This window comes from Epinephelus lanceolatus, chromosome 4 (genome assembly GCF_041903045.1).
Source record: "Epinephelus lanceolatus isolate andai-2023 chromosome 4, ASM4190304v1, whole genome shotgun sequence".
Lineage (NCBI taxonomy): Eukaryota > Metazoa > Chordata > Actinopteri > Perciformes > Serranidae > Epinephelus > Epinephelus lanceolatus.
Window position 1 is genome coordinate 17971830 of NC_135737.1, and position 13607 is coordinate 17985436.

The 13607-nt window shown below is 38.2% G+C and overlaps 2 protein-coding genes across 2 annotated transcripts; both read right to left on the reverse strand.

Annotated features, from left to right (window-relative positions):
* Positions 1-1600: 1600 nt before the first annotated feature.
* LOC117260283 (olfactory receptor 52E8-like) lies at positions 1601-2554 on the reverse strand. The gene has a single exon (XM_033632246.1). The coding sequence runs from the start codon at positions 2552-2554 to the stop codon at positions 1601-1603; it is 954 nt and encodes a 317-aa protein (XP_033488137.1).
* Positions 2555-10853: 8299 nt separating this feature from the next.
* On the reverse strand, positions 10854-11828 carry LOC117260096 (olfactory receptor 13C2-like). Its single transcript, XM_033631976.1, has one exon. The coding sequence runs from the start codon at positions 11826-11828 to the stop codon at positions 10854-10856; it is 975 nt and encodes a 324-aa protein (XP_033487867.1).
* Positions 11829-13607: the final 1779 nt, after the last annotated feature.

Consider the following 13607-nt stretch of genomic DNA (forward strand, 5'->3'; position numbering starts at 1 on the left):
TGGGCTTTGCTCCCAGGATAAACCAGAGATCCTTAGGCTGTGATGGAACAGTCCCAGTCGCTGGAGCGTCGGTGACAACAGAGCCGCTGTCCTGACAAAGAGAGTTACCGCTCAGAATGACCTACCAACGAGATGTGCGCATGTGCAGAGCGAAAAAAAAAATTCCAGAGGACACGATATTAAACTACCTGGGATCTTCGCAAGTAGGAAATATATATCAGAATGGACTATTACCTCTATAAATGTAATTATAAGTAGAGTAGCTCATTCTGTCAGGTAGGAAATATCTACCAGAATGGACTATTACCTTTGTAAATGTAATTAAAAATATGGTAGCTCATAGGTCCACGACAGGGTAGGATCGTTGTCCGTGGTTACATTCCGGTTTCCATAACCTAGTAAATGGACCTCTACTAATGTAATCAACAGTAACATTTTAGCTCTTTGGTATTTTGATAAAGATGAAACAATGATATGAACTGGATTATACAGTATCCATATTCAGTTCTATATAACACATACTGTCAATATTTGAGCCCAAACAGGGAATCCAACCATGTAAATCTATGTAATGTTAAACTTAACCTTTGTATAATGAGCAGCTGTTACTCAGTTGGATATATATAGCTTTACTAAAAGACAAGAAAACAATCCACTCTGTTCATCCTCTCACAAACTTTGGCTTAACTCTGAACACTCTAGTTTCCAGTCCTCCTAACTCCCAATCCTCATACATTGTTTAAAATTGCACAAAGCAGAAAGAACAATGGCTTCTTGAAAGAGCAAAGGGTACTTTTCTTTTAAGTCAAATATTTCCTTGTTTCTTGTTCATGGTTTCAATGAATATTTGAAAAGTATTTTGGAAAGTCCAGGGCCGTAACATAATAAGGCAATTTACCAGTCTTTCAAAGATAAAACTACAACAGATTTCTACCAACAAACTTAAACTGGGTTAAACAATTTAAGGTGGTGTCCATTCTGTGCACATGGTTTGATGTTTGTATTACAACACAGCAGGCAGACACTTTAAAGACTGTAATTTCATTGTCCTGCTTTTCCAATTTTCACACCATAAATCTGACTCACATGCTAAAATCCCTCAGGTGTGCAATGACACACAGCTCACTTGGCTTTATCTGGCATCATAGTGTTGGAAGCAATAATGTGCAATAAAGTACAGAACAAAGAACAACTTTTCTTTGAAAATGTTATTTGCATATTTTATTCAGGTTCACTTAAATGCATTTTAAAATGTGAAAGAAACATTCAGTAAATGCAAAACAAAAGTAACATAGCACAATTTTGTTTATTTGAATGCCACATGGATCATGTCACTTTCTCACAGTCACTTTTTACTTTAAAATAGAACTGTGCTCGGGTCTTTATAAGAAAATGCAACGCATTTTAATTTTTGAGCAGATCTGCGAAATTAATACATTGGTAATACAATTAAGCGTTAGTACCTCAAAGAGTTCTTATAGCATAAGCTGCAATATCATCTAAAATGCAAGTAGCTTAGACAGACAAACATTTTTCATTTGATATACAACTTTCAGAATTTAATGCACACATTGAGACACTGAAAACATTACTTTGAAACTTACTTGATTCCAACTCTAACATTTCTCAATCTCTTCATTAAAATATCTTTGATATCTTTGGTTTTAAAGCAATATATGATTGGATTTACCGCACAAGGAAGAAGACTGTACAACAGTATCAATAAAATGCGGATGTCCACGCTGAAAGAGAACCCTGTAGCGTGAGCTAAATAAACAAAACACCTCGGCAGGTAATACAGACAAGAAATGAATAACTGTGGTGTACAAGTTGATAAGGTTTTGTATCGTCCCTCAGTGTTTTGCATTTTTGAAACAATGACAAAGATGAAAATATAGGAAAAAATTATGAATGAAAGTGGAAGCAAGAGACTAAACATTGCAAAACCAACCGCAACAGTCTTTACAGATGTTACATCTCCACCACACGCCAGGTTTGTAATTGAAGGGTTGTCACAATAACACTGCATGATGATATTAGAGTTACAGTAAGGCAAGGTTAGGGCATGAAGCACAAGTCCCATCATCCTGAGAAATGTCCCGATCCATGACACCCAGCAAGCTATAGAAATAATGTTGTTTGTAATTAGAACAGGATATTTTAAAGGAAAACAAACTGCAATGAAACGATCAACAGCCATAATCAGCAGCAGGAGAGAATGAATCGCTCCCAAGGAATGAACAAAATACATCTGAGTGAAGCAGGCACCAAAAGGTATGATCTTGTCATCCCACCAATATCTGGATATCATTCTTGGTAATGTCACTGTCCCAAATAACAAATCATTCATTGCCAGATGACAGAAGATCAGATATGTTGGCTTATAAAGATGCTTCTCAACCCCAACAAAAACTAAAATAAAAATGTTTCCAACAAGAATAGCCAAGTAGGTGAGGAAAAGAAGAGTAGATACAGGTCCATAATACGCGGGGTCAAGTCCTGGGAATCCAAGTATTACAAAATCTTTGATTGTTGTTATGCTCGTATTAATCATTATAATTGATGTGTTAAAATATCAGAAGAAGTGCTCTCCAACAAAGAAATTGCACTTATCATCAATCATCCTTCAGATATTATCTACAGGTAGTGTTCCTGATCTAGTTGTCTTGCCACCTCCTTTCAAGGTTGCAGTGCATCCCAATCCAAACTGAAGTCTATACGCTTTATAAATGCTCCTGAGTGAATGACGTAATGGCATATGAGGAGCTAAGATAATCTGTGTGCACTGTGCATTGTATACTTCGTTAAAACCTTGCTGATCAAATATGTTCAAATTATTGTTTTGTTTTTCTCAGACATGACATTATTTTAGGACCCAGAATAACAATTTACAATAAAGACATTTTAAACAAACTTGTAAACCATAAAAATCTCCCTTTTTTTGACACATATAACCATATTTTTCACAAATCATGATCACATGCAAACTACAAGATCAGGACATAACAATTTATCAGTAACATGTACACCTCTTCTTCAAGTTTTTTTAGTGGGTGGTTCACAACCTTTTTCTTGTGTCATGGGCCCTTAAATTGATACACATTAGGTCACGGACGTCCATTTGATAAGACTTTTGCTACAGTGACCTACATCTGAAAAGAGCTGGTTGTTAGATATGATTGAGACCAGAATTCTGTAGTTGTCAACTGACTTTTACTCACATTGGGCTCATTTCTAGTGAATTAAATAATGAAAATAAACTATTCCCTTTGTTTCTTATGGTTTTTCCTGGAACTCCCTCAAGGACCACTGGGGTCCCCAGATCCTCAATGAGAACCACTGATTTAGTCAAACGCATGTTAGCGCTAGCAGTTATGGAGATTATGGACACTATTGCAACTGCCTCTGCTATACAGCTGTCTTTCAAACCTATAGGCTATGTTTGCTTTGACCACCTTTGCTAAAATCTGATCCAAAAATCGTCTCACTTTCGTCTCATAGTGACATATTGTCTTTTCTAAGCCTAGCATTAGGGCCCTGACCAATTTGGAAATCCATCGGGTAAAAAAAAAATTAAAAAAAAAAACCTCTGGAGGCACAGCCCAGAGTTTTTTGACTTACGGAAGTGCAGGGGCCTCGGCGATCATTCACGCCCTTCACTTCCGGCGGCGCCCCCAGGGAATCGCTGTGTTGTTTACAAATACTTCGGGTAGAAAACCACCAGGGAGAGAGTTTAGCTATATATCACATTTTTCACGTCACTATATCACCTTGTAGACTAATCTGATGTTTGTAAAGTCTATAAACACAATGATTGAACAAACATTACTATGTGTGCACATTTTGTAAATAACATGGTTATCGTAGATTAGCTGGGCTAACCGTTAGCTGTTAACGTTAGCCGTTAGTGGTGTCTGTAATAACCATAGACTGTATAAAAATAAGGTATTAACTCAATAAATGGTCCGTGAATAAAATGTTTTTTCCAGCGGTTATCTTAGCTACAACATGATTGAGCTAGCAAAGCAGTTTTGTGTTGCTATGTGTGGTATTTATTCAGTTATGGGAAATCACGATGTCTAGAAAGCATCAGTGGCTGCAGCTGACAGGGACAGTTAGCAAAGCTAACATCAGGACGTCATCTGTTAAAAGCCTCCCGTTGTCGGATACGACATGAAACTACTCCAGTTAGCTCAATCATGTTGTAACTAAGACATCCACTGGAAAAAATTTTTAGGCCCTGACAGACAATGCCAGCTGATGGCTATCGGCCACTACTGGGACAATGTTGAGCATCTGTGGCTTACCATCGCCATCATAGTTTTTGTAGCATGTCAAGCACAGTTGTCTCGTAAGCTGAGTTGGTTGTAGAAATTGTCTGTGAAAGTGATATTTTTCACCTTTACTTCACCCCAATAAAACCTCAGACTTTTGTGCAAAACAAAACTTAATGTTGCTGGGTTGCAACTTAGGCCTCAAAAATTAAAATTTGACATTAAAACAGACAATAGTTTTGACTTCCGGTTTGGCTGATGGCATAGCAAGACACACTGTGGAGTCGCTCTCCCAGGCCTTGTAAATATTACTCGTCTAGCAACCCAACAACTCTTTACTTATTTGAGTAAGGGCACAGCGAGTGGTAGAAGAACCACCAAAGACCAAGGAATAAAAAGGAAAATGCCGAAATCACAAGAAAAAATCAACTCGACGCCGAATGCTAGCAACACCGGGCTAGCTCAAGCTAACACCCGTAGCGGAGCAACTGCAAGCCAGAAAAATCCTGCAACAAACACAGACTCCGGAGATGTCATTAGAGCGATTGATGCTCTAAAAAATGATATGAAGGGGCACAACGGTGGTCTAAAACAGGAAATCATTCGACTGGGGCAAGAAGTCAATGGGCAACTCGATAATCTGACAACGGCTGTGCAGAGCCTGTCAGACTGCGTTGATGAGGCAGAGACCCGAGTAGAGCAGGTGGAGGGGTGGACTGAGGAGGCGACGGAGATACTCTGTACGTATCTCAATCAACAAAGATCCCTGTAGCAAAAATTAACAGACTTAGAATCTCGGTCAAGAAGAAACAATATACGCATCTTCGGTTTGGCAGAGGGGGAAGAGGGAGACTCTGTACTACAGTATGTGGAGAAATTCATCAAAAGTGAGCTGCCAGCATCTCAAGATGTGGACCTGAAAATACAGCGAGCTCACCGGACCCTGGCGCCCAGATCCCGGCCCAATGCACCCCCGAGACCCATTGTCGTCAACTTTTTGGAGTTTACCACTAAGTTGATACTAAGAGAAGCTTGGAAAAAGAAGAAAATACAAATGGGTGAAAGATTAATCTACTTTGACCATGATTATGCATCAGAGATCGTTAAAAAGCACAAGGAATATAATGTGATCAAAAAAGCCCTAAAAGAAAAAGGCATTCGCTTCCAAACACCATACACAAGCATGCGGATCCACTGGGCTACGGGAGTCCGCACATACAGCACCTCACAGAGAGAGCTGAAGAAGCGCGGCTTCCCCGTGGAAGAACCAGAGTCAACCGAAGGAGAGAGTCTCCCCAAGACACGGCTTTTGGAGCGGATGGGATGGCAGCAGGCAGCGGGTCGTCGGGAGAATGGGACGGCTACGGCGCGGAGAGCGAGAGAAAAACTCGGGGGTTCCAGAGAGGACGCACCGAGGAATCATGAACACGGACTTAAATTGCTCTACCCGGTATGAAAACTTTAAATTCGAGACTCCCATATGAGTGGTCCTTTTCTTTCTAAGCTCTACACAGAGCATCAAACGCCTGGGAGAGGCGGCTTCTTTTTTGTATAATGTAAAAGTTGGACTAATAGGATGGTAGAGACACTGTTTTTTGACTCATTATCCACCCTTTACATCGGGCCCTCTCGGAGTGAGAGGCTTTCCCCTCGACCCACCAACGGGGTCACAGTTGAGGGGGTTTATGATTCCCCCTCATCTTTGGAGGTCTGTTCAAGTTCATGTTTATGTTTTTTAGTTGTAGTTCATGTTAAGAGTTTGTTTTGTGGGGCCACTTGCTTGCTTGCTTTGAAGAGTATAAATGATAGGGCCACATAATCTGAAATGTGCTTCTTTAAATGTAAATGGCCTGAGTAATCCTGTAAAGAGAAGTAAGGTACTAGCTAAAATGAAAAAGGATAAAGTGCAAATCATATTTCTCCAAGAGACTCATATGTCCAAAAATGAACATGAGAAGTTGAAAAAGTTTGGATACTTAAACTCTTTCTTTAGTTCATGTGAAAACACCCGGAAAAGAGGGGTTGCTACTCTCATTTCCAACAGTCTAAATTTTGAATTAATTATGGAAAAGAGCGACACACAGGGTAGATATGTAATTGTCAAAGGAAGGATAGATAATATTCTTGTCACATTTGCTAATATATATGCCCCTCAAGAGAGCGATAGAAAATTTTTTAAGTCTCTATCTCACATATTAACCTCTGAAGGTGAAGGGGTATTAGTCTGTGCAGGGGACTGGAACACAGTCCTAAACCACTCTTTAGACACAACAAGTATAAAAAGCTCTAAATGCCTTAAGTCAAGAGATCTCAACTTGCTAATTCGAGAAACATGTATGTTTGATGTCTGGAGGAACCTTCATGCGTCTGAAAAAGACTATACCCATTACTCAGCTACTCACCGTGTTCATTCCAGAATAGACTTCTTTTTGATGAACGTTACAGACAGACACAGGGTGAGGGAATGTTCCATATAGAACAGCAGATTTATCAGACCACAATGTAATCTATTTAACTATACATCTGAACGACAGACAGAAGTGTACTCTATGGAGACTAAATATCAGTGTTCCAAACAAGGACACTGTGGTTAAGGAGATTAAAGAAGAAATTAAACAATCCATAAAAGGTAATATGACTGGTCAAGTGGACCCAACTATTGTATGGGACACAGTTAAAACAATAAGTAGAGGAAAACTCATTTCACGGACAGCTTATCTAAAAAAGTTGAAGAGGACAAAATATGATGAACTCGAGAAAGCACTGAGAAAATTAGAGAAGCAACAACCAAAAGGAGGGGACCAAGGGCTGAAACATCAGATTAAAGAATTAAAAGTCCAAATAAATAATATTCTAAATGATGAATTAGAAAAGAAACTAAGATTCACCAAACAAAGTTTTTACGAGTCAGGCTCAAAAGCAACCAAAATTCTAGCCAAACGCCTTAGGGCTCAACAAATGAAAAATACATTACATAAAATTAGAGACCCTAAAACTAATAAAATAACTTATGAGCCAGATGAAATTCATAAAATCTTCCAAAATTACTATGAAAATCTATACTCCCAACCCAAGACTGTAGATGAAGAAAACATTATACAGTATTTGTCGTCATTAGATCTCCCCTCCATAGGAACATCTCAAAATAATAAATTAACAGCTCCCATCACAAAGACAGAACTGGACAAGGCTATCAGTAAACTGAAAGCAAATAAATGTCCTGGAAGTGATGGCTTCCCGAATGAATGGTATAAGATCTTTAAAGAAGACCTCACTCCTATTATGTTAGAATCATTTAATTGGACTCTAACAAATGCTGTGGCACCACCATCATGGAAAGAGGCAGTTATATCAGTCATTCCAAAAGAAGGGAAGAATAAAGAAAATTGTGAATCATATCGTCCAATCTCTATATTAAATGTAGATTATAAGTTGTTTACATCTATTATCTCTAAAAGAATTGAACATCTTCTGCCCGACTTGATTAATGAGGATCAGACGGGGTTTATAAAAGGCCGTCAAACTCAAGACGACATCAGGCGAATGTTGCATATTATAGAACAGATTAATAAAAAACATTTAAGTGCGGTCCTGGCTAGTTTAGATGCGGAAAAAGCCTTTGACAGGGCCTGCTGGCCCTTTCTGTACCAAGTGCTAGAGAGGCTGGGCTTTAATAGTCAATTTGTCAGGTGCATACAAGCTCTTTATAGAGACCCTACTGCTAGAATTAAAATTAACGGCCATCTGACGGGCAGCTTCAAGCTATACAGAGGCACTCGCCAGGGTTGCTGTCTAAGCCCCGCACTTTTTGCGATATTCATAGAGCCCCTAGCACAGAGTATCAGACAAAACAAAGAGTTGAGAGGAATCAACATAGCAAATGAGGACCACTTAATAGCACTCTTTGCGGATGACATTATTATCTATCTCCAGAATCCTGACTTAACACTCCCTAAACTTAAGGAGACTTTAGATGACTATGGTCAAAAGTCAGGTTACAAATTGAATATAGCTAAGACACAAATACTTTCTTTTAATTACACACCAAGTAAAGACGTTAGGCTGAAATATAAAGTGAAGTGGGAGGCAAAACCCATAAAATACTTGGGAGTGTTGATTAGTCCACAATTGGATAAAATATATGAAATAAACTACAAAACAATAAATGATAAGATACAGGAAGATATTAAAAAATGGTTCACACTGGGGTTAGACTTCAGTTCAAGGATTGAGGCAGTGAAAATGAACCTGCTGCCAAGGTTGTTGTACCTTTGTCTGTCTTTACCTGTCAGAATCCCAGATTCACAGTTTTCACTGTGGAACAAACAATTATCAAGATTTATATGGGCTGGAGCAAGACCAAGGGTTAGATTTAAAACACTTCAAATTGACAAAAAACATGGAGGTCTAGCAGTTCCAAATCTAAGGGAATACTATTATGCCGCCCAGATGAGATACCTTGTCTACTGGTGCTCCCCGGAGTACCAAGCTACGTGGAAGCACATTGAATTGAACATGGCTAACTTTCAACCTCAAATCAGTTTAGGGGGGAAAAACATACAGACCACAAGGGAGAGAATTTAATCTTGGAGAATGCATTAAACAACTGGTATGAGATTGTTAAAAAATATAAATTAGAAGGAGACAGTAAACTTCTAATTTGGCCTTCTCAAACATCTCAGTTTAGTCCCGGACAAACTGACATCACATTCGCAAGGTGGAGAGATAAGGGGATTACAGCGATGTGTACACTCCTAGAGGGGAAAACTTTCAAATCCTTTGAAAAACTCAAAGGAGAATTTGATTTAGATAATGGTGACCTGTTCAGATACTTACAGCTAAGACATTTCTATGAGACAGAAATCAAAAGAGGAGTTTCTGCAGAAAGAAACAAAGTGATTGAATTATTTATTAATGCATATAAATGTACACCTATAAAGATTGTCTCTAAGCTGTATAGAGGTCTACAAAAACATAATGGAAATAACTCATTGTATGTGAAATCGAAATGGGAACTAGAACTGAACATTAAACTGTCCGAGAGTGATTGGCATTCTATGTGCAGAACTCAGCAGACCTCCACCAGCTCTAAAAGATGGAGGGAGTTTGGATGGAAGAATTTAATTCCCTTCTTCATCACACCACACATCAAAAATAAACAATTAGGTGAACAGCAGCAATGCTGGAGACATTGCGGGCAGATGAGTGCCAATCACACACATGTCTTTTGGTCTTGTGTAAAACTGCAGGGGTTCTGGGACAGAGTGGTTCAGATTATGGAAGAAATTTTTACATACAAGATACCCAGGGACCCCCGGATAATGCACCTGGGTTTGACCCCAGAAGGAATTGTTCAAAAGGAGGACCTGTACCTTTTCAAAATACTGACCTTGGCATGTAAAAAGGCCATAACAAGAAACTGGCTGAAAAATGACCCTCCAAGCCCAGGACAGTGGCTGGGTATTGTGGAGGAGATTTACTCGATGGAAAGACTGACTTATTATCTCAGAATGAAAGCAGGGACCCTGGACCGACAGTGGCACAAATGGAATGGACAGTGGAAAAAGCCGCAATAAGAGTAGTGTGCCTCACTTCATTTTATTTATTTATTTATTTATTTATTTATTTTTTATAGTTTTAGTTTATTCTCCTTTTTTTTTATTCTACTTTCATTGTTTACCTTCCCAAGTTGCCATTGCATTGTTGTGCAATTGACTTTGTTCATGTAAGGGGTGAAAAAAAAACAAAATAAAAAGTTTAAAAAAAAAACAGACAATAGTTTTATAGAATAGCAGTATTTATTTGACTTACAGTGCAGCATTAATTACTTGTGTGAAGGGGTCGTGTCCTGGAAAAAAAAACTTATATTCTGAGCTGGAGGTCAAGAGGCACATGTAAATTATTCTGTTCAGCAGCAGCAGGCAAGGAGTAGTACAACGGCTACTATGCTCCCACTTCCAGCTGCATGGACTGGAAACCTGTGAGATACTTAACAGTGAAGAGTAGATCAGAATTTAACTACCTTATGGGACTCCTGATAAACAGTTTGGCTTTCAGGAGCTTTAAAAGACTGAAACAGTTTATTAATAATTGATGTGCATTTATTTATTTATTTATTTATTTATCTATATTGTAATAAAAATATCCCCCAATTCTGAGCTCCCCTTTGTACTCTGACAATACAATGCATGACACAGCTGACTCCACTTCACATGACAATTTGACAGGTCTCTACAGTGTTTAAGGGGGGCAATTAGAGCAATAAACCTAACAATGTGGTTGCAGACCAGAACACATTTGCAAAACCGTTTTAAGCTGTTTTCCCTGATACCCTGTGATCACTGAACATTATTGAAATAATGACATACACAGTATTATTTGTTTTACATGAACATAGCAAAAGCCTGATTCATTTATTCAGTTTTGAGATAGAAGATAAAAGAAGTATTTTGCCTAACACTGTGACAGCTTTGGCTCTGAATTGTCCTCAATCAGTATTTTTTATGAGCATTTCTGGTTCGAACAAAGAGAGATGGCTAATAGGACCAAAGGTAAAACATTGAATAATGCATTGGTTTATTAATTACTAATAGCTGAAACTTGTGCTTTTTGTGGAAAGGTTCTTCTGTTGAATTGCTTCCACAAGCTTTCTCTCATGTCTTTTGCTCTTAAGCAGTATATGAGTGGATTAATCATGGGGGGGCAAAGGCTATACAGCATGATAATTACTATTCGTACATCAGCACTAAATTTAATTCCAACATTGCTGGCTAAATATACGAAACATCTCGGTAAATAATAAAGCGCGATTATAAGCATTTGAGTACTACAAGTGGACAGAGATTTCATGCGACTTTGTAAATTTGCTATCTTAAATACTGCTATGAGTATAGAGCAATATGAGAAAATTATGAATGCCAGAGGTCCCAGTAACATAATCATTGCTAACACAAAAGCAGGAAAACCATAAGGGGCCCTGTCAGTACATGCAAGCACTGTTATACCAATATGATCACAGTAGCAGTGGTTAATGATGTTTGAGGCACAGTAAGGAAGAGGGTATGCCCTAATAACTAACATTAAAGGGGGAGCCTTAGCAACAACCCATGCAAAAATACTGAGAATGAGGACAGTGGAGTTTTTAAGTACATTGGGGTATCTGAGAGGATGACAAATTGCCAAGTACCTATCTAAAGCCATCAGGAAGAGAATATATGAATTCACTGTGCCGAGATAGTGAACAAAGTACATCTGAACAAAGCAAGCAGTGAATGAAATGCTCCCTGATTGAAACCAATACTTACTGATGATCTTAGGTAAAGCAGTTGTGCTAAAGAGAAGGTCACATACACTCAGATTTAAAATGATATAATACACAGGCTTATGAAGGCTGTGGTCAACTGCGAATAAAAAAAGAACTGTAAAATTGCCTGTCACAGTTAGGAGATAAACTAAGAACAGTACTGCTGAGGCAATGCCTTGATACTCTGGATGAAGTCCAGGGAATCCAGTCAGGATAAATTCAGTCACCACACTATGATTTCCCTCTGGCATGATGGAGTACAAATGTCCTTAACACACTGAAAAGGAAACATACGGGCAGTGATTCACCATATTACATAACACACTTAAACATTATCTCAAACATCTAACCACAGCAATGCAGCAATTACAATTACACAAGATTATTTATCTGATGTATAAATCATTGTACTTGCGCTGTCAACAAGTTTACAGTAATTACTATTATGCATTAAAACAGAAATAAAACAAAGCATGAGTAACACCTATATTACAACTTTAGCTAGATATATGAATTTCTAGTACTCAATGTTTTATGCTTACATTTTTCAAACAGTTAGGCAGCATATGCTGCTGATCCACCTGATGCAGCGCTTAAAAAGACTTCAGACAGTAGGCCTTGTGATGAACGTCCATATTCATCCTTTTTTTTTTTTTAATTCTCTGTGGATCACAAGCAGAAAGACATCCATTAGTTACTCTGAAGGTAAACATAAAGTAACAAATATTAATAGTACATTAATACTAAGACTCTTTTTATCTTATGACTTTCTTTGTTATCAGTAGGTGTTAATATCCTACTTTCTACAAATAATTAACATAGCAATTAACATTAAATTGGTCAGTGGGCTTCATGATGATTCTTTGGAGGAAATATTAATTTAACTATTCAAATGGATTATAAATCCCACAGGATTAAACAATTGCTCTTGAACAAAACCCCAATGTGTACTTAAATTGATAGTGAGGAGGGAGTATTAACATCCCCAGTGTTTAATAGTGGTCTCTCAGCACACAGCACATGTGTAAACAGAGCAAATGGCTTTATGACATAACATTCTAAGCAAATGATAAACATGAAATTTAAAGCCTGTGTTGTCAGTAGTACTTACAGGATACTTTGCTGATTTTCAACCAGGTCTGTGTCACTGTGGTGTGGGGAGACTGTGAAGGTGACCTGGTTGAAATCGGTGAAGTATCCCTTATAAAAAGCTTCAGCTACATAAACCTATATTCAGTTTTCTAAAAAGTATCTCTAAAGGTGGATGCACAAGCATCAACCAATCTAAGATGCAATAGAAGGCCACCTTGAGTATTTTGATCAGCTTTTTTTTAAAGATACAATTTGGAGAGTGAACAGATTTTTGGCCTGAAATTAGCTAGTGACAACAGTAAGTTATCAATCAAACTTATGAAAGCTTGTTGGTTTTCTAGAAAGCAACAATGTTCTGGTGGACAGTCCCAGTTCTCTTTGCTCCTCTGTTCAATCTACCCTCCATGGTTAAGGCCTTTCTATGGACCAGGCTTTGAGTCTTTATCAGCATGTAAATTGTTTGGTTAGCCAGCTGAGGAACATCGCTGAACTCTGGCCCAGTGAGTCCCTAGCTGAAATGGAGATGATTATTCAAACTTCTATTACATCTCATCTGGACTATTGCAGTTCCCTTTTCACCTGCTTGCAAGACCTCCCTGGATCTCTTACAAGTGGTCCAAAATGCTGCTGCCAAGCTTTTGACCAAGTTCTGCAAATTGTCCTTAGTAACACCATTTTTGATGTCTTTACCCAGGTTTCCCATCATATTCAGAGTCCAGTTCAAGATTCCTGTGATCATGTCTAGAGCCTTGCCCACATGGTCATACACCTGCTTACCCTAAAGAGCTACTTATCACTTGTAGGAATCTAAAATATGAGGCTGTTTTAATAAACTAATTTGTAGAAATAGATACGTAAGCAGAATCATAAGGTTACTGAACAAGACTTTGCAAGTGTAACATTCTGGTTTCCATCTGTCATCATTTTGTTTATCAGGT